Raw genomic sequence first — 21,636 nt, 5'->3', positions numbered from 1 at the left:
ACCGATTATTCCTGGCTCAGATTTATTAAAGTAACGGCATGTGTGTACCCAGCTAGAGACAAGATCATGCAGAAGAGAGAACGCGTGAAAGATTAAAGTTTAAATGTATTTGCCAAACAATTCATGTCATTACTTTTGATGTACACGGCCTCTATCGAGAAATCCAATTTTATTTTTCATCCTACCCATGTCAGTAGCAGCTTCCCCAACTGACCTTGGAAACAGATTTACAGTAGTGCTACAGAGGCCCATTTTCTGGACAGAGCATTTAAAGTGAAAAATGTACTCTAATGTTTCAGTAATGTATACAATGGTTTGTGGATACAGAATTACAAAAAATGTGGAGACTACTCGGCAATGTTTTATATTTCAAACATTAATTGCATTATTATGCTATTTACTTTGTGGATTAAATTTCATTTCTTATTTATATAAACATCTGTTTAAGCTTGTGTGGGTGAAATAGTCAAGGGCCAAATCTTCTAGTAAAGACATGCAATCCTTACAAGCCTCATAAATTACTGTAAAGGGATGCAAAATTACTGTAAAGGGATGCAGAATTACACAAAACAAGCTCCTCTAGTCAGACCCACAATCTACTGCCAAAGGCACATGGAAATGGATGATAGGAGTTGTAGTACATCAACTGCAGGGGGGTCATGTCTAGTTACCTTGACCTTAGCAGGGGTTAATAACGCATTTACAAATAGATTAGCTGTGTATGACAGCAGTCATTTTTTTGCCCGTGATGCCATGTTAGATTCTCTCCTTATTGTAAGCATATCAGCCTATCATATGGAGCTCGTGTTTCTCTGATGTGCATCTCAGCATGAACAGAGTGTTGTTGTGATCACTGTAGGAGATGGTTAAAAAGAAAAAGGAATACAGTTAGGGTTTTGCCATCAGTGACACTGTCTGACTGTTCTACACCTTAATGTTCACAGAACGGCACACCGCTTCTAGCTCCTCTTCTGTAGCAAAGGTTCCGCTTCATAAAGAGCATCATTATCCCAGAGGCTGATCTATCCAAACGCGCGTAGGTCAATGTGGTTGTATCAAAGAATTTAACAGCGTCTGGTGGTAATGTATGAAGTAGTCAGTGTCAAATGTCGTATACAAACTCCTACACCTGTTTGAGAGTAGGTTTTAAGTGGTGCTCTTATATACAGAACTTGAGAGAGAAGATACTCTCACAATAAAACAAAGAGCTGCATCCGTCCAACGGATGAATGAACTTCAGCTGAAGGTACAACCTTTTATTGAGATATAGTGGTGAGGTACAGTGTGATTTTGGTTCATTTATGACTGGTGTATGCAAAATTGTGGACCTTTCAGAACTAAAAGAAAGCTCATATATCCTGACCATATAACAGCACTCTCTTTTAGAACTTAAAAAGTTGGATGCAGAAAGGCAGTAAGCCAAGATAAAATTAAAGAGGCACATTCACTTTTTGCTGTTCTTAAAGCCTATATGACGTAATGGAACATTTTGTAATGCTGTGTTTACCACAATCTGAAGTATCGTAACATCTTGCACACATGAGATTTTAGTTTGGATCCCATTCCCCAAATAGTCCAGCAATTATGGATGCGACCAAACCCCCTCATCTATACACCGACTATTCACAGCAACTCACTGCATGCAGTCATGTATATTACACAGGCGTGAGTTGGATTACCATCTATCGATCTGTTCCAAAAACATATATAGCAAAAACGTGAGTCATTCATAATACATAGTGGGTAGAAAAAGCGAACCCTTGGGAATTACCTGGTTTTCTGCATTAACTGTTCATAAAATGTGATCTGATCTACATCTACAGACAAACACAATGTGCTATTAACACACAAAATTATGACAAAAAGGTTTAAAATTTATGGAACACACTCACTTAACATTCACAGTGCTGGAGGAAAAAGTAAGTCAACTCTTGGATTTAAAAACTGGCCGAACCTCCTTTGGCAGGAATAACCTAAAACAAGCACTTCCGGTAGCTGCCGATCAAACCTGCACGATGTTTAAGAATTTTAGACTGTTCTTCCTTACAAAAAAACGCTTAAGCTCATTCATATTCCTAGGATGTCTGGTGTGAACGGCTCTCTTGAGGCCATTGCACAGAATTTCTAATGGGTTACGGTCTGGGCTCTGACTGGGACATAGCAAAAGGTGATTTTCTTTTTTTAAGCCATTCCGTAGTATATTTACCTTGATGCTTGGGGTCATTGTCCTGCTGCATTACATAACTTCTTCTGATCTTCAGCCAGCCACACTGACATTATCCTGCAAGATACCTTGATAACCTTGGGAATTCATTCTCCCTCCAGGCCCTGAGGCAGCAAAGCAGCTTTTAATCATGACACACTTTCCACCATACTTCACCATCAGAGTGATTTTTTTTTATGTGGGTATGTAGTACCCTTTTTACACCATACATGGGTGCTGCGTGTTTTTCCTGACTTTAACCATAGTTTCATCAGCCTACAAAAAACATTTCCCAGCAGCGATTTATTTATTTTTTTAAAATTATTTTTAAAGCATGGCAACACCATGGCCTTACGTATAGAAGGTGCCTGGTCTAGTAAGTGAAATAGGTTTATGATAACATGATTCGCAACATTGTATTTTCAGTGGATACTGCCAACTGAGGAACTGACCTAGTAGGTTTGCCACCGTTTCCTCAAAATATAGCGGCCATAGTTGTGGGTCGTGAGGGTGGAGACAAAAAAGAGCCACAGAGATTGTAGTAGATCATAACTGCCATCATTTTATACTGAGCAAGACATTGACGGCGTTACTGCATAACTCCCATCTCCTATAATTTCTGTTTGAATTTTGATGTTTTCACTCATCTCATGCTCCCACTCACCCATTAATGCTCTCTCTTAATGGTTGTGAGTTCACAAGAGCAGGGCCCTTTTCCCCTTTGCACCAGTTTATTATTGTACACGTTTCTAAATTGTTCTGACTGTAAAATCGCTGCAGAATCTGCTGGTGCTTTATAAATAAATGTAATGTCTTCCATGGTTCTCCGCTGGCCACTTCACATCCCTGTCTTTCTCCACACCTCTGCGACTTGTCATACCTCTTCTTCTTCTTCTGTCTTCTTAAGGGTTTCTCTCTTCTTTCTTTAGTGTTGCCATTGGCTGGGGGGCAATCTTACCAGTCATCACAGCACACTCCCACCTTCTATTTTTCTCCTTCGCTCTCCTCCTCTGTTTTTGTTCAGTATCTGCCTTTTTTGCCTTACTTCTGTCCACATCATATCTTTGCTTTTGTCTTCTTTCGTCCTCTATTGTTCTCTCCCTCATTTTCACTAACTCTCATCTCCGAACCTACACATTAGATTTCGCTCCCATCAAATTGAAGCGCATCAAAAAAAAGACACTTAGGGGAATGGCTGGGAGAACAAGAGGTGGCTATATTGATGCAGAAAAGGGAGCTCCTCCCGTCTGAGGAAGCATGTATCCTGATCCCCATCACAAAAAAAATAAATACTGGCTTTGCATTGCCAGTATTTTACTTATGTCGGCACTGGCTTTAAAGGGCTGATTACTGGCAGTCCCGGTAAAATACCAGCTGGGTGGCAACCCTACCTCCACGGATGTTATCTTCACTTTTGAGTGCAGGATTATGGCTGACACCCTTGCGGTGCTGGGTAGAGCACACTATGCATACTGTGATGGCTAGGCACACTCATACTGCAGCTAGCATAAACATGGCAATCTGCCCCTGGATTTGATGCAGAAGTCATTCTACCTGTCCCAGAGCAACCACCCAGGTACTGTGCTGGTGATTTCCTGCTCAACAGGGTCATTTATAAGAACACAAATTGCCAAATTTGCCAATGTCTAGTGTTGAACCTGTTAAATCAGAATTAGATATATTTAAGCATAACACTGAATTTAATCATTGGCAATTTTTATTCTCTTCACACTAACAATGATGATGTCTGAAGTAGAAGGAAAATTGTATTAAGGTACAGGCAAAAAAGGATAACGTTAAAGCAATAAGTTAAACACATTTGTGGCATATGTCTTACCCCAATGATGCTCAGGCCTTTCATGTACTCCTGACGCGGCTGAGCTTGAGGGACACATCCTGCCAGGACCACTTTTTTATCATGTTCTTGCGCTTTCCTACGGAAACAGATAAAACCAGTTCAAATTCGGTATGAAGCTTTTTTTCTTTCTATGTTGCACTGAAGAAAAAAGGTGTTAATAAATTGCATTATATCGGCATAGATGGGAAGGCCCCAGATTGTCTCTGGAAGTTCTGGGAATCCTAGCCACCTGCCATGTTCCAGTCCCTTTAAAATTTTCTGGAGTCTTGCCTCATCTTCTTAACCCCTAAAGCAGGAGAAGGAGCTCTCAATGCATGGACAGCCCTGGGAAATTCCCAGGTATGTATATCTGTCAATATCAAGACATCAAAATACAGAAGTTAATAGAAGTTGATTCACTAAGGGAGTTAGGAGGATAGTGCAGGTAAGGTGTGGTTTCATCTGACTTCACCTTATATTCTGAGGGACCAACCCCAGCGAGCTTCAGATTTACAAATAGCTCTGATAACCACGTATACGGCATACTTAAATCATGTACGTCCTAGCAACGTCTCCCATATTTCAGCCAAAATTACATAATGTATTAAGACAATGTTAAATGTGCCAAATCATTCATATTATGTTTAAAACTATATGTGTTAAGGACTTTAATAAGAGTTGTCTATTTAATAAAGAAATATTTTTCACAATATGCTTCAGTATAAAAATATGTCTGGATATTCTAATCTAAACCATTCTCTCCAATACCATTTTGGCTGGTATTAGAAGCTAACTTGAGCTGGAGTGGTCAATTGCTGCTCTAGTAGATAGAGGCTCTACCAGGTCACTGGCTACGAGCGGAATAAAGAAAGCCAACATTCGATGTTAGTGTTTCTACCCAATGTGATTCACTGCCCAGCAGATGCTTTTACTGAACACTCAAAACCTAATGTCTGCCAATGCCAGCTCCAAAGTTGTTTAATAGTAATTGCATGTGACAAGTTGATTTGACAGGAAAAGGGGGGATACAAACTAAAACAAAACAAGTCTTCCACAAAACACAGCTATGATTTAAATAAGTCATTTTCACCCAACATTATATGTTTTCACTCTTGAGTGATGTCAGGTAAATTTTATATGGAGTATAATTTAGGCATGAGTGCAACACAGCAAAAGCCAGAGATTATAGATATGTTACACCACCAATAAAACCCCTGATTTCTTTGGAATTTATTGAACAAATGCAGAATTTACAGTAAAGTTCGCGAGAGAGTAACCATCCGAACATTAGCTTAACTAGTCATTATGAAGGGCAAATGTCTTAATGTAAGGAATTGCATTATGTTTTATTATGCTCTCCCCCCAACAGAAGCTCATTGGTGTTGGACTCTCATAATGTAAAGTCAAGAAGTTGAAACCACAACTCTCCTGTAAACAGGGTCTGGCTGGCTTGGGACAATTGTCCTAATGCCAGTTGGGCCGGCTCATGATGAATAATTTTTGGCCCGCACAGGGAAGCAGGGTTGTGTGAGCCTCCATTAAAAGCTGCAAATTAGTTGAGGGGTGAGTAAGAGGGTATGGGAGGCAAGCAAAATGTATGTTATAGGGAGTATATGTATAAGGTTGTGAGCATTATGTATGTATGCAACAGGGACTATGTTAGCATGAGTATAAACACGCAAGCATGAGTGTAAGTTTGTATAAATGTGCACGTGAGCTACCAAGGGGAAATAATGTCATAAGATTGTTAGTAAATGGAATACACTGAGAATAGCACAGGTTGACCGTTACTACACAAAGTACAGGAATATTACTTTGATAAATGTATATCATGGCACCTGTCAGAGGGTGAGATATATTAGGCAGCAAGTGAACAATTCATCCTCAAAACTGATGTGTTATTAGCAGGGAAAACAGCAAGCGTAAGAATCTGAGCAACTTTGACAAGTCAAATAGTGATGGCTAGACAACTGAGGCAAAGCAAAGCATCTCCAAAACTGCAGCTCTTGTGGGTGTTCCCGGTCTGCAGAGGTCAGTAATTATCAAAAATGGTCCAAGGAAGGAAAAGTGATGGACGACTGGGTCATGGGCGGCCAAGGCTGGCCCGTGTGGTCAAAACCAACAGACTAGCTACTGTAGCACAAATTGCTGAAAAAGTTATTGCTGATTCTGATAGAAAGGTGTAACACACAGTGCATCATAGTTTGGTGCAGAACATCAATGCAAAAAGACATCTAGCTCTGATGGTTTGTTATTATAGTACAGGCTTACTTTTATGGTTTTATAATCACCATAATATAACTACCCATAAGTACAGATTCTACACATGCTCAGTGATGCATTCTGTAGAGCACTGTAATAAAGTCATACCTGTAGCAAGCAATCTTTAGGGCAGGCACACACACAACAGGTAGTTATCCAGTTGCTGTGAATGTACAACTCCATGCTGCTTATACAACAGTCTTAAAGAAATAAAGCAGGACGACACCTGCCTCCTATAGGTCATAGTGAACATAAAAAAATGCTACTTAGAACCATGAATCAGAACTTGTTATATCAACTCAACAGACCAAATATTGTGAAATTATGGCGACATTTAATGTACTTGAAGTGGGGCCGCTATGTGCAGTGACTGTACTGAATTTAGTCTACAAGTAGCTTCACTAACTGGTTCTTTGGAAATAGATAGAGATTTATCATTAATTCTCATCAGTCCAAAACAGGAGGGTTTTCCATCTAGTTCAGCATTTTTTGCAGCACAGAAGCCAAATCAGTAGTTTAAAACCAGACTCTGTGGGTCATAACACTTTGCAGGCCAAGTAAACTTCAATAACTTCCAATACAACAACCTCCTCACTTATTGAGCTGCACGCATTGAGAATGAAACAATAGCACACCTATAATAAAATGCTAGGTTGTATGTATGGTAAAACACCCTGAAAGGTTTCCTTCCGAGGTCCTATTTTGTCTATCCCAGAATCCCTCATTACAATGTTTGCAAATTGTCTAGTTACATCACAAGAAGGTAGAAAGAAAATGCAGATTATTGCAACCATCTATATATTTAAATAAACTGCCCTCACAAACAGTCTGTAGACAGGAGTGCATTTCAATTCCTCAAGTTATGTAAAAGATACAAAAATACATGAATTCAGGTTTCTATTTCTACTTCTGGCACCAGGGATATTAATTAGAAAAAAAGTCAGTGCGTAAGCGTCATGAGGGTCAGTAAGATTAACAAAAAGCTTTCGTGTCCATAAACAGCTATGTTGATAAATGTGTTTTGCTTGATCTACAAAACTAAAATAATAAGAGCTTTAAATGGGACTCCATCTTTAAATAGCTAACTTAAAGCGTTTAGCGTCTTCATTGCCAACTAGGTTATAGTGTATGCATCCATAAATCTAATACACAAGCTAGCCCTGTTACAACCTTGCCACCTAGTGGGGGTCTGGAACTCTTCAAGCTAAAAACGTCAACATTTTTTTATTCCCCTTGAAACCATATAGCTTGAGTTCACTCTGGGCCAGAGTAAAAATTTATTATGCATTAAAATACTGAATAAAACCAACCATTATGTTCAATGTTATTAAAAGAAAAAGTAAAAAAGGGGAGGGGGCATATGGAACAGGTCCAGGATTCTGCAAACGCAAAATACTTTCCAGATTATCACAGTTCCATGTCTGGGATCTTAGTTTCCATCTTTACAGAGAGGAGGGGGGGGTAGTGCGCAGCAAGTCTACTGAGGAGGAAATCTACAAGGAGCAAATATCCCTTGAACCAACTGCAGGGACCATGAAGCTCAGTTGGAAAATGAGCCAAGACTAGCTTTATTATGATGCTGTCCATAGAGAACTGGTTAGCGTAGGGAATACTTTTAGGAAAATATGCTTAACCAGGTCAAGTATGCCAATAATCGCTCAAAATGGATATCCAAGTAAAATGGCCAGCACATAAGGCCGAAACAGAATGTGAGGGGGAAAATAAAATTTAGTGAATTTCTAAAGATACACTAATGTGAATTTACTAAACTGCAATTTACTGTGAGATCACCAAATTTCATTATTCTAGTCATCTGGGATTCTCACAATAGCTCAGTGATCGCTTCTGACAGTTTGGCTTCTCTTCCCATAAGGGCAAAGATTAGAAACCAATAACAAATCATACTATAGGTTAGTATTTAAACTTTCACAACGTTCTAAGGAGAACCCCCTGTGCAAAGACATAGAAAAACATTGATTTCAGTGAAAATAGGACCATGGATGAAGGCGGCTGCAGCAGTAAGTGATTTCTTATTTATTTTTAAAGGTTTATGCATATTACAAAAATAGTTTAAGACTTTGTTTTGGTGGGACTGCATTGGACAGTGAACTGTCCCTTTAAATACCTTCATACAAGTAGGAATGACCTCAATCAGGACATGCGGAATTGCATGCCGCTTAGACAGGGATATTAATAGAGCAAAAAATAAATTAAAAAAATCACTATATTATTTGACAGGGCCCTCAATCCTTGCCTGTCTATCTTCTTCTGACTGGCTCCAAACTATTGGGATAAAAGCAGAGGCTACAACCACGTGGGAGTTAAATAGCCAGCTCCTAGTTGTGCCTAGGGATTTGTGGCTCTGGAAGAATGAATCTTTACATTTCACATGATCAAGCACCGACTACAAAGTGCTTATAAGAGTAAACGAAAGGCCGTGTATGCCGACAGGCAGATGGTTATGCCCACAGCACTGGTCTAATACTTGATTAAAGCAAACTTGTACAAGTGTGAAATTCACTACCACTCTGCAACAAGCACTCAGCATTTGTTTCAAAGAAAAAAACCAAATGAAAGTTCAAATTGTATCATAGGTATGATTAATATAACAGCTTGTTATTACCATTCATCACTGCCTATATGTTTGATTAGATGCAGAGCTCTGATTTTCCATTACACCACAAAGTTGTGATCTACGGCTCAACATCAGCTAGACTTCACATTTATTCGTTTTTATTTGGCAGGATTTCGGGGAGGGAAAGATGCTGAAAAACGAATAAGTCAAAAAGAAAAGAAAAAAAACCAAACATTTATCACTGAGCATCAATGAAATCAATGAAAAGGCCCTTATTTCTGGATTCCACCTCTGCACAGCACGAAAGACATTACCGGCAGGTAAAAAACAAACAAAAACACCTAACTAGAAGGACATCTACCCTAAAATAGAAATCAAGACGATTGTTAGACAAAAAAGGTATGATCATAAAACAGAGAAGCGGAAGGTCAAGCTTAATAAGCATCTCGTTTGCAAAATTAGTATAATAAACTGAATTAAAAATAAAATGGTCAAACAGCTACGGGAGTTGCTTGCGAGGACTCTCTTTAAAGTCCGGGCAGAAACAGAGATCCTACTAATGAATGTGATGGCAGCCAGAGCCAGACCCACGTTCTGTGTAGGACTCAGTTTGAAGTTCTATTGAAATTTCAAGAGTGTCTATTCTGCCACGTGTTCTGTATTATTATTACATAATGTGTAAATGAAAGCCAGCCGTAAACTATATTAGCATGTTTTTCTGTTTCTCTTTTTGGCAAGTGTTGCAAAATCACGAGTCCACAAAGCACGTGGCCGATGTAGTGTGTGAGTGGTATTAAGCCAATATTCTGAGTTTTACTACCTACAAATCCAATAATAATTAAAGTGTTTCAAATCATTCCATCAATTTTAACACAAAATACCAATTTTAAAATGATCATTTGATTTATTGAAGGTAAAGAGTTCATCAAAATCTATATCACCCATGTAAAAAAAACAAGTGCCATAAACCCAATATTTGGTTGTGCTGTCCTTGGTGGCAACAACTGCAATCAAACATTTGGAGTAACTGGCAATGAGTCTTGTATTGCTGTGGAGGATTTTTGGCACACTCTTAACAGAATTGTCTTAATTCAGCCACATTGGAGGGTTTTTGAGCATTTACTGCACCTCAATCTGATTCAAGTCAGGCCTTTGACTAGGTCACTCCAAAGCCTTCATTTGGTTACGTCTGAGACATTTACTGGTGGACTTGCTTGTGTTCTACGGATCATCGTCTTGCTGCGTAACCCATCTGCAATTAAGCTTTTGGTCACAAAACTGATGGCCAGCCATTCTCCTTCAGGATTTTCTCGTAGAGAACAGAATTCATGGTTCCATTAATTATGGCAAGTCGCCCAGGTCCTGAAGCAGCAACGCTGTCCCAAACCATCAGACTACCACCACCGAGTTTGACTGTTGGTTTGATTATTATTTTTATTTGATTTTTGCGGCATAGCGGGTTAGCTTTATGCCAGATGTTACGGGACCCATGTTTTCAAAAAAGTTCTACTTTTGAATCATCAGTCCAAAGATTATTATCCTCAAAAGATTGGGGGGGTGGGGGGTCATCAAGACATTTTGGGGGCTAATGTGAAACCTTTCCCCTTGAAACTCTCCCATAGATGTCCTTTTTTGTTATGAACTCAACTTTCTTTTGTGATCTCTTGGATGAGTCATCAATGTGCTCTCGGACTAATTTTGGTAGGACGGCTACCCCTGGGAAGATTCCCCACGCTGCCAAATGTTCTCCATTTGTAGATAATGGTAATCACCGTGGTTCTCTGGAAACGCAAAGCCTTCCAGACATTGTTTCTTACCTGTTCTTGAATTTCTTTAGATAATGTGCTGCTTTTTCGGACCTTTTAGCCTATTTCACTTTGACACAGGTTCCCTGATGTTTAAAAAAAAAAACAAAAACACAACAGTGCTGGCACTAATCAAGCCTGGGTGTGTCTAGCGCACCCAATCATCAATAAACATTAAACTGCATTTTGTGTTTACTCCATTCCAGCACTTGGAGAAGGGAAACTGATTAACTTATAATCAACTAAATTTCTCTCCGCAAACTCTGCTTGACCCTCTACAATCTGGTTTCTTTCTACAACATTCCACTGTGAGCGCACCGACTAAAATTACCAACGACATCCTCACCGCTAAAACAAAGGCCATTTCTAAATACTTTTACACTGGGACCTCTCTGCAGCCTATAATACAGTTTACAATCCTTCATGCTCATGGCATCCAGGACACAGCTACTACCTCCTACCTCTCTGTCTGTACTTTTACTACTTGTTCTTTTCCATTACCACCATCTAGTGGTGTTCCTCAGGGATTAGTTCCTGGGCCTCTACTCTTCTCCATCTACACTTGGATAGCTCATATCTTCATTTGGTTTCCAATACCACCTATATGCAGATGACACCCTGATCTATATCTCCTCTCCCGACCTTTCACCCTCTGTAATTTACCTCACTGACTGTCTTTCTGGAATTCAATATCTCCAAGAGTGACCTTATGGTAATCAAGCCATCCGCACTGTCCACAATTCCGGACATCTGTTGACCACTCCACTATCCTGCCTCTTTCACTTGAAAAACATCTCCCGAATTCGCCCATTCCTCAAAGAAGAAAACCAAAATACTAAATCCCCTCACTCGCGATATCCTGCCTGGATTATTGCAACTCCCTACAAACTGGTCTTCCTCACTTCTGCCTTCCATAGCTCCAACGCCGTACCTAGATTAATTTTTCTTCGTGAATGTTCTTCATCTGCCAATTCTATTTGCCAATCAATCCATTGGCTCCCTATACCATTCACAGTCAAATTCAAACCCCTAAACCCCTAATATCTTTGCCCAGTCCTCTTCTACCATTTCACATCTACCTCAACAGAATAGAATGTAAACTCACAAGAGCAGGAACCTCTTCTCCTTTTGTACCAGATTGTTATTTTAAATTCATCCTACCGACTGATTGTAAAGCACTACAGAATCAAAAAAAATTTAAATATGCAAGTATGCTATGAAAAGTGGATGGTTGCACATGTGAAATAACTGGTTAAGAGATAACGTTCTAACCACCCTAACAACTTGTAAAAGTAAAGTGACAAAACGTAATTTTAATAGCTATTAGAGCACATTAAGCGTTAGTTTGCTTAATTTTCTATGTTCCCAACCCCTTAATCTTGCAAGACGTTTGTATTAAACCATATAAAATTGTATAAAAACCTATGTTAAAGGTAATTTATATTACTATGTCAGACAGCATGGAAATAAAAACCCTTTTTGTCTTTGCTCAGACTGTAAATGACTGATCTAATGGCAAAGTATATTGATCATAACCTCAACAGACCTTTAACAAAAGCAAGACGATCACCTTAAGTCGAGGCACTCAGCTTTTGCAATATTTTATATGGATGTTAATATATCCCTGTCTCCTATATTTCTACGTGTCCATTCAGAAGATAACAGAGGTGCATTCTGGTCTAAGGCTAGGGAGGCAGCAGACCCTTCGCCTCAAACCTAGGGGGGCGGATTGCTCTATAAGGCGATCAGGCTTCCCCGTGCTCCATTACTCAATGGGTCGCCAGACCCCCTGCAACTGTTGCATGAGCCACTAATGGTTATGCCGTGTGTACAGGGCGGCAACAACAACATGTATTTAGCCAAGCACACAGTCGTAGCGATAATACACACTAGTATAAGATACACATGCTTAATACTTTAATACATGGTCAGGAACATTTTCCAGTGGTCACGCTATTTTGTACTAGTCTGTGATACACGGGCCCTCTCAGTTCCCTCAAGAAGGAGTATTGTATGTTATACTTACACGTATACACATTATACAAGTCATGGATATTAGATTAATAGGGACAGAACGTTGATCCAGGGATTTATTCTGATTGCCATATTTGGAGTCGGGAAGGAATTTTCCCCCTGGTATGGGGCAATTGGCATCTGCTTCATAAGGGTTTTTTGCCTTCCTCTGGATCAACACAGTAGAGACACAATAGGTATATAGGTTGAACTTGATGGACTTTGGTCTTTTTTCAACCTTATGAACTATGTTACTATGTTACTATGTATTAACAGTGTGACCTTCTTGGCAACTTCACGGTGCTCTGTCTACATCATAGGATGGAAGACTGTTTAAAATTAATGTCTTACCTGGTCACTACAGTGAGAGCACAGTCACATATACAAAGTATGTGGCCCACGATGAATAAGAGCATACTATCAACCGAGTATTATAACAAAATAATCTCAAAGGGATAAAAGGACATTTGAGACGATAACTAAAATGTACATACATACACATCAGTAAACACATCAATAATATTTAAAGAATAATCATTTTGCAAACTTTTGTTGATGAGCAAAATGATTATTCTTTGTGAATGGCGTTCACACAGGAATGGTATTAAAGCTTTTATCCTTCAAAATCATGAATGCTAATGAGAATACCTCAAGGAATCTCCAAACTGAAATAATATATTTACATCGTTCATATACTTCAATTAAATGAACTTTACCTTGAACCCCTCATTTTTAATTGCATCAGGACACATTTTCTGGAAATTTACTGCCACTTTTTTTTTTTTATTTATTTTTTTTAAAACAGAGAAATGTAATTAGGCAGCGTTCATGGGTTTTTTTTTTTTAAAAATAAAAAACTCTAAAAACAGGCATCAGATCAAAAGTAAACAGATGGGGATTTTAACTTAAGGGGACTCGTACAAAGGCACTCTCAGCAGTGCCATCTCACAGTAACAGACAGGCACAGCAATCACAGAGTCTGCAGAGCGCTTTCACAGTAGAAGAAGATAAGCCAGATCAAATGTTTTAGCATTATTAGGTTCAAATTAAAGCGTGATCAGACTGAATAATCAGCAATTTGTTGGCATTTCTGCTTAGGCCACAATAGCCATTCTCCATAGGATATTGGGCAGATACTATCAGTTGCGCATGTTTTAAGGAATTATTGCACTGAGCGGATCTGGCACGGCTGCACACTATTCCAGGGGAGGCCTGGCATTTGAACTTGTGGTGGTGGGGAGGGGGATATATCTTGTACGCTTGGTGAATTAATGCGCTGATTTAATTACAGACTTGTAGCATTAATATGATTCCCGAATGGCTGCCTGGTTCTACATATTAGGAATCTGAGACACACGCCTAATTGTTAGAAACGAAATCAAGGAATCGAAGACAGACTTAATCAGCCCCCAGCTCGTAGACATATTCAGCGCACCTGACTCTGGGACAAGCTTGGCAATTTGGAAGTGACTTAAAAATTAACCGTGTGTTTAGATGTAGACTGTGTAGCCTGGAAAGGAGATTTTTAAGTGAAAGGGAAAAAAAATACCTGGCTGGTGGGTATCATGAAGCAGCTATACCGGGAACAATAGGGATGGACAAAGGGTGGCGAGTGGCAGCTTTAGCACAAGAAAGTTAGCTTTCTTGAGGTGCAATAGTTCTTTATTTTTCAACTACATGTGGTTTGTCACTAAAGTTGGTGCCTGCAGGGTAGTGGCAAAATTAAGTCAATGTCATCCCCACTTATTATAAAGGGCCAACAATAGTGAGCATAACTTGCCCTCTAAAGTACAAAATAAATCTGATCTCATGAAAGTCACATCTCTGATTGAGCTATACATTATGCAAGGGGAGCTCTGCCCTCCCTGCGGCAAAGCTTGCCAGACATGGCTATTTGTAATCTATAAAGAAGTAAACAAGTCTCTTTTCTCAGTCAATAAACCAAAGTGTCTCCACAACAATCATGTGATGAGGACATTTCCCCTTTAAGGAATGTAGCAAAAATTAGCTATATTAAGATCAATAATCTGATATTGTTGATGACTTAGTTACATTGATGCCATCGTATTAGCGAACAAACATCGGGAAGCCAGATCCTATAAAGGTGACTCTGCAGACAGATAAAAAAATATATATATATTTTTAACCAAACTATGCAGAGTATTAAGAAATATTGCAGTATTGGGGGAAACATGTGTAGCATTAATTCATTGGCATTAGATCATATTGCAAAGTGCCATTACACACTTTGAAGTATGACTCACAAGTCCCAGCCTATAGATCTTTGGAGCCTAACTTGACATAAATTCGATGAGAACATTCTTCATCAGTCAAAACGTTGCTGTTGGGAACAATGCCAGAGCAAAAACCTTTTTAAAAAGAATAAAGCCAGCTTCCTAGCACACAAGACACTATACATTTAAGGTACATATTGTTTCAATAGTCCAATCCCATTACTGAGACACATATACTACTGGAAGGCCAAAGCCAGTACATAGCAAAAAAAGTCAAAACAAAATTGTGTTTCTACCAAAGCATAATGAAATCATTAAAGTTATTCTTTAATGCTCATCTCAGAGTATCAAATTAAAGCGGATTGTGAAGAACACAGGGGAACATGGTAGTAGGATCTATAAAAGGGTAATATGCTTTGCAAAACGTAGAACTCATCTAATGACTTGTTTACATAAGTCAGTTTCAATTTGCAAAATCAATTGCATGAGAAAACAGAGCGAGTTTGAACTGCACAGGTGTCCTGAAACAGTTTTACAGAATATTTTGTGCAAGTATCGACCTAAGCCTGTTCTATAACATATCAGTTTCCATGTGTGTGCAAAACAATATAATTCAGATCGGAGGCACTTAGGCTAAGGGGATACCCGGAAACTCTCCATGTTTTATCTCCCCACATGGAGGAGCAGAGTAAGGCCCTTTCCAGTCCTTTTAAGTTTTTATTGAGGGCTATCTCCTCTTCCACACATAGCTGGCCACACCCCACCAACTAAGCCACACCCCCAGCTCCTAAGAATAAGATCACAAGGAGACCTGCCATGGAATGCTACCGAAGTATAGGCGTTTAACTGTGTGTGTAATTCCACAAAATATTTGGGGGCTGAAGGCATATCACGTTAGGCATTGTCATTTACATATCAAAAATTTCAAATTTCTAATGATCTTCCAGTAAATAATACAATGGGGATTATTAACATGTACTTGGGCTGATAACTTCATATAGAAAGAGGCAAATCAATCTATAAGACAAAAGACTGCGAGTTCAGTTACCAGAGAATTAGATGATGTTCATACAGCCTTATACTTTAGCGTTGGACACAATTCGTATAACCGTCTCCTAGAGCACGTCTTTGATGGTAAACAGAACTTAATACGGACTCCACAGTAGTTCCTCCATAGAATTAACCCCTTCGCGACCTTTGCCGGTTCAGGACCGTCATGACATGAAGGTCACTAAATGACCTTTGACGGTCCTGAACCGTCAAAAAGTAAAATAAGCTTAGAAAGTGATCAACGATCACTTTCTTCGCTTAAACGGCGTTACTGTAATGCCTCGATGTCGAGGCATTCAGCAAGGCCGAGATCGGCATCGGGGGCCATGTCTGGCCCCTCCCGGAGGCGTCAACAGCCGCCATACATTGTATGGCGGCGGACGCCCGTTTTAAAAGCGTTTAGGAGGCGATCAACGATCGCCTCCTAAACTTAAATGGTGTCGCTGGAATGCCTCGATCAGGAGGCATCCAGCGACACCAAACACTTACCTCTGGGTGGGCTGTGACCGCTCCGGAGAGCGGTCACAGCCGCCGCTGCCGGTGATCTTCGCCATCAAGCAAGATGGCGGCGGCCCGGGAAATAAAACAATAAAGACGAAAAAGTTCGCTAGAGGGTCTCCAGACCCTCTAGAGAACTGGCTCCACTTGCTGGTTGAATACAGGTACTGCATTCAACCATGCAAGTCAATGGAGCCCAGCTTTCTAATCACTATGTGATTAGTAAAATATTAAAAAAAAATAAAAATAAATAAAAAATGGAAAAAAAAATTAAAACAAAATGTGCTAACATTTAAAAATTATTATGCAGTGATGTCACTAGATGAACCATCCAGTACCAGAAAAATGTGTAAAAAAAAATATAAAAAAAGTATTAAAAAAATAAAATTAAAAAATAAAGTTTATTATTTTGAGCAAGTGCTAAAATTTCTCAAAAATCTCAACAAAGAGTTAAAAAAAAAGCACTTCAAATACCCAAGGGGTGTCTAATATATAAAAAAATGGCTGATGGGGTAAATTGGAGTGGCCTAGCTCAAAGATAGGGCATAGGTACAGACTGACCAAAATGGAGAAAAAAAGCGCACTTCCCAAATGTGGCATTTTAAATCTGAAACAACCCGACAAACCCATGCATGTCGGGTATCACTGCACTCAGGAGATGTTCCTGAACACACATTGGGGTGTTGTTTGACAGTGGCATATACCAGGACCTGTATATCTATAACTAAAGTACAATTTGTGTGAAAAAAAAATAAAAAAAATTACTATTACAAAGTTTGACAAAGTGTAGTTGTATAATTGGTGCATGGAAAGGGTTAAAATAACAGCATTTGGAATACCCTGGGGTGTCTAGTTTTCAAAAATATATGGTTTGAATGGGTTAAATTGAGTTAACCGGCTTCAAAGATATTCCAAAGAGGAGAGGGAGGCACAATGACCAAATGACCACCTGAATTACGCATGCCCCAAAAGTAGCCTTTTACCAGCCAAACAATCTGACAAACCCATGCATGTGGGGTATCGCTGTACTCAGGAGATGTTGCTGAACACACATTGGGGTGTTGTTTGACAGTGACATATACCAGCACCTGTATATCTATAACTAAAGTACAATTTGTGTGGAAAAAAAAATAAAAAATTACTATTACAAAGTTTGACAAAGTGTAGTTGTATAATTGGTGCATGGAAAGGGTTAAAATAACAGCATTTGGAATACCCTGGGGTGTCTAGTTTTCAAAAATATATGGTTTGAATGGGTTAAATTGAGTTAACCGGCTTCAAAGATGTTCCAAAGAGGAGATGGAGGCAGACTGACCAGATTTGTTAAAAAAGATTTGGAAATCATAAAACGCTGCTTGTACTTATTGCCCTATAACTTACAAAAAACAGCAAAAAAACATAAAAACATTGGGTATTTCTAAACTCAGGACAAGTAGTAGAATCTATTTAGCTAGTTTTTTTACTTGCTTTTTTAGGTGAGTAAAAGATTTTTCAAATAAAAGTCATAAAATGTGTTTTTTTTTTCAATTTTTCACCATGTTTTTTAATTTTTTTTATAGTAAATAAGATGATACGATCAAAATAATGGTATCTGAAGAAAGCCCATCTTGTCCTGAAAAAAACAATATATAACTTATGTGGGTACACTAAATGGGTGAGGAGAAAATTACAGCTGAACACAAGCACCACAAAAGTGTCAAAACAGCCTCGGTCCCACAGGGTACAAAACGAAAAATGAGCCCGGTCCTTAAGGGGTTAATTTCAGTCTATTAACCCAAACCCAGTAGAAAAACAAAGTCCTCTTGCAAACAGTCTCCCTTCTGACAGTACAAGTTTTTTTATTTTTTTCATCTGTGAAATCAAGCGAAGTCTCATGATCTGTTTGGAAGATAACCCAAGTGTGACTCAGCTGTGGTTCATCAAAACTGGTTTTAAAAGACAAAAATACCTTCAGGCAGCTCTATGCCACAAACTGCTGCTTACGAGAATGGATCACTGTGAAGGAGGATTAATTTTCATCCCTATTGTTTAGAAAAAACAGTCGAGCCCTGTAGGCATCAACAGTACTGAGAACTTTTGAACAGAACGTCAAATTGTTCAATGTGTTTTCTGTACGTTGTTCAGACTTAAACAGAGGTCTTGAGAAGTCAGTGAAGCCTTAGCAATTGGTAGGAACATCATTCTTATTTACATAATATCCCTGTATTACTTTTATCAAAATCAAAATGTAAGCAGCAACCCACAGTTTGAATTGCTCTGCCAGTTTCACCGAGCAGGAAAAAAAAAAAAAAAAAAATCAATGAAATGATAAATAATTAGTCATATGAAAGGTCACTGGTGTGAGTCATGATTCACATATTAACCTTTTCTAAACTTCAAACCGCAGGTGGACCAAATGAAATGCAATCCTGTGCGTGTAAACTTGCCGTGAATGTATATAATTACAGAAAAATCTCAAACAAGGTACGGATTATCTCATTACTGGTGGCACTGGAGACGAAAGGTGCTTGCTAGTATAAACATCCCATAGCCTACCTTCCCTGTGCCTCTGTAGAGCTCTCTCATTACGGGGACTAATAGCCTGTCTGTTGGTGACAGAGGCATCCCAACCTGAGGACTTTAACGAGGTTTACAAGGGGCGCTGCTGGCTAACCCAAGCCTTCAGGAGAATTCACCAAGAGCATGAGTAACCAACAGTCTATGTTCATCCAGTGATCTTGTGATAGTGACATTATGATGCCTACCCACTAAACCATGAAGAACGCATGGACTATGACTTATTTCCCATTAGGCACATTTATTTTCCAAGGAAGAAAATTTTCACTCAAACTTTCAGCCAGTGCTATTACTAATGGGCATTCTGTAAGTAACTGATTATGGATACGCACTAGGTTAAGTATACCTGTCCTTAATATATCAATACTCCTCCTCATATCTGAGAACTTTGTGGATCTGCACCAAGGGCGATGGGTAAATCAGTGCAGCTTTTCATCACCATGTTGGGGAGGTAAATGTTTAGCGCCTCACCTCCTGACCCACGTCAGGAGCACTTGCAGTGGGTAAATCTCTCACATGCTCATCCGATCAGAGTGATTTTCCTACTTGAGACTAGATTTTCCTGCCCTTAAGTCATCGTGAAAGAAAATTGGAAGTGCTCAGACCATGCCTGGTTATCCCTCGCCAAGCTTTGCAGAGCTGATGGAAATGCAGCATTACTTCAATGAGTAAAGTCTTCCTTTAAGATATTAAATAATGTAGAAAATCATATCAAATGTTGGATAAAGGTAAAATTGACAGGCATAGTGTGGGTTTAATTTCAAAGTAACCGTACTGAATTTTTAACACTTTTATAACTACATACAGCACTAAGAACATGATTCCTACTACTGAATGGTCAAACTCCAGAAATAATTCTGCAATCAAGTGACACAAAAGCAATAGAAACATCTGTTTCTAGAGGTTTCTGTGTTTTTACGCGATTTAAGCACCATGAGAATAAAATGATCAACCTGCTACGATTTATTTGCTTAATATTCTATCAAGGGTAACTGATGTTTTATCTAAGTGGCACAAAACCTCTGAAAAGGGATTTTTAAGAAAAAAAAACAAAAAAAACTTAAGTATAGAGGTTTCCTAGTGGCCTTTTATTTTGCTTAGCTGCACAGCCCTGATTGGAATTCCCCGGGGCCGACAGAATACATTACCACTGCCTCTTAATTATAAGCCAGTCCTACAAGCAACCAGATTATTTTGCTTATTTCAGCAAGTGTAAGAAACAGACGTTTATGGTTTCACAGCAGTCCTAATCACCACTTACTGTTATTACATCCCACATATTCCAGTAAGTCCTGCCTTTTTAAACAGTGCCAAAAAACGCTATCAGAAGAGCGACAATTATGGGTGACAGAGTAAAAGAAATCACAAGTTGCTTATCCGAAAATATGCTTGCAAATGAGGGAAGAGGAAGAGAGCTGGCACAGGGACGTTTTCTTGCCGCACAGATGGGCAGCGCTGGCTTCCGAGTTTGCTGCGAGCTCCGCTGATAGACTGTAGTGTGAGCGGAATCTGCCTGCAAGCGAGGGGGGACTTGTTGGGCCACATCCTAGTTAGGCTTATGCCGTGAGTTGTGAATGGAATACAATGAGGACAGACACACAATTTTTTATATAATATATATATATATATATATATATATATATATATATATATATACATACACACACACACATATACATATATATACACACACACATATACATATATATACACACACACATATATATACACATACATACACTAGATGGTCATTAATAAAACTATGCAGGGGTTTCAACAGCAAAACCCGACATGCACTGAATTCAAAGTGCAAACCACAATTATAGTTCCATTTACAAAAACGTACACTTTAGAGTTAAAAGCAACTTTAAGTATGCTTACCTATGAAGATAGCAAAATAATGCTACAGTTGGGCTTCAGCCAAGTGCCAATATACCAAGAGGAAATGTGTCAAGGTTACATTTTTTTCACCTTGATAAAATGTATTTTTCCAAAATACCTTAATATGGGACTGCATAACAGCGTTTTAGGTAACCTATGAGAAGCTGCTAGGACCTTTATCTTTTCCTCCAGGCGCTCGTACCATTTGACATGTGCTTATGTGAAAAGACATGATTTAACCCTTCACAAGAGGCACATGGAAGATCTTTCCCACTGGCAGTACATTGGCTTTAGAGATGTAACCTGTGAGATCAGACAGCGCTCACAGAGACGGGAAGTGAAGCCAAAGAATGTTCTCTCACGCTTTAAAGGAGACAGCATTTATAGGTATTCAGCATACTGTTTAATAAACTTTTATCTATTACATCAGTGCTTCCCAAAGGGGGCGCTGGAAGGATCGGGGGGGAGGGGGTTGGTGATGGGTGGCATTGTATTAAAAAAATGTTTAAGCCGATTACTTTATTTTCCAAACACACAAAATGCAAGTTTTAACTATAACCCAGTGCTTCCGATGCAGGTAGATCTCCAGGGAGAGTGGAGTATTCAAAATAAGTTTGGGAGCCTCTGCATTATATAAAATCGGTAGACTCTACGTCTGTAGTAGGGATGCACCGTTACCGATACTGGTACTGGTATCGGTGCCGATACACAGCAGTTGCACT

At 39.1% G+C, this 21,636-nt stretch overlaps 1 protein-coding gene across 1 annotated transcript in view; it reads right to left on the bottom strand.

Moving 5' to 3' along the window:
- The window catches only part of LOC149289572 (threonylcarbamoyladenosine tRNA methylthiotransferase), a 328,224-nt gene that overhangs the window by 241,908 nt on the left and 64,680 nt on the right, over positions 1–21,636 (bottom strand). The window contains exon 4 of the mRNA XM_089490398.1: positions 4,041–4,137. Within this exon, the coding sequence (XP_089346524.1) occupies positions 4,041–4,137 (97 nt within the window). The remainder of the gene's footprint in view (positions 1–4,040; positions 4,138–21,636) is intronic.

The sequence above is a fragment of the Sceloporus occidentalis genome, unplaced genomic scaffold (assembly GCF_023333645.1).
Source record: "Sceloporus occidentalis isolate IW3139 unplaced genomic scaffold, rSceOcc1.0.p SCAF_44, whole genome shotgun sequence".
NCBI classification, from domain to species: Eukaryota; Metazoa; Chordata; class Lepidosauria; order Squamata; family Phrynosomatidae; genus Sceloporus; species Sceloporus occidentalis.
Note: the sequence above shows the minus strand (reverse complement) of the source record. Positions and strands in the feature narration are given on the sequence as shown.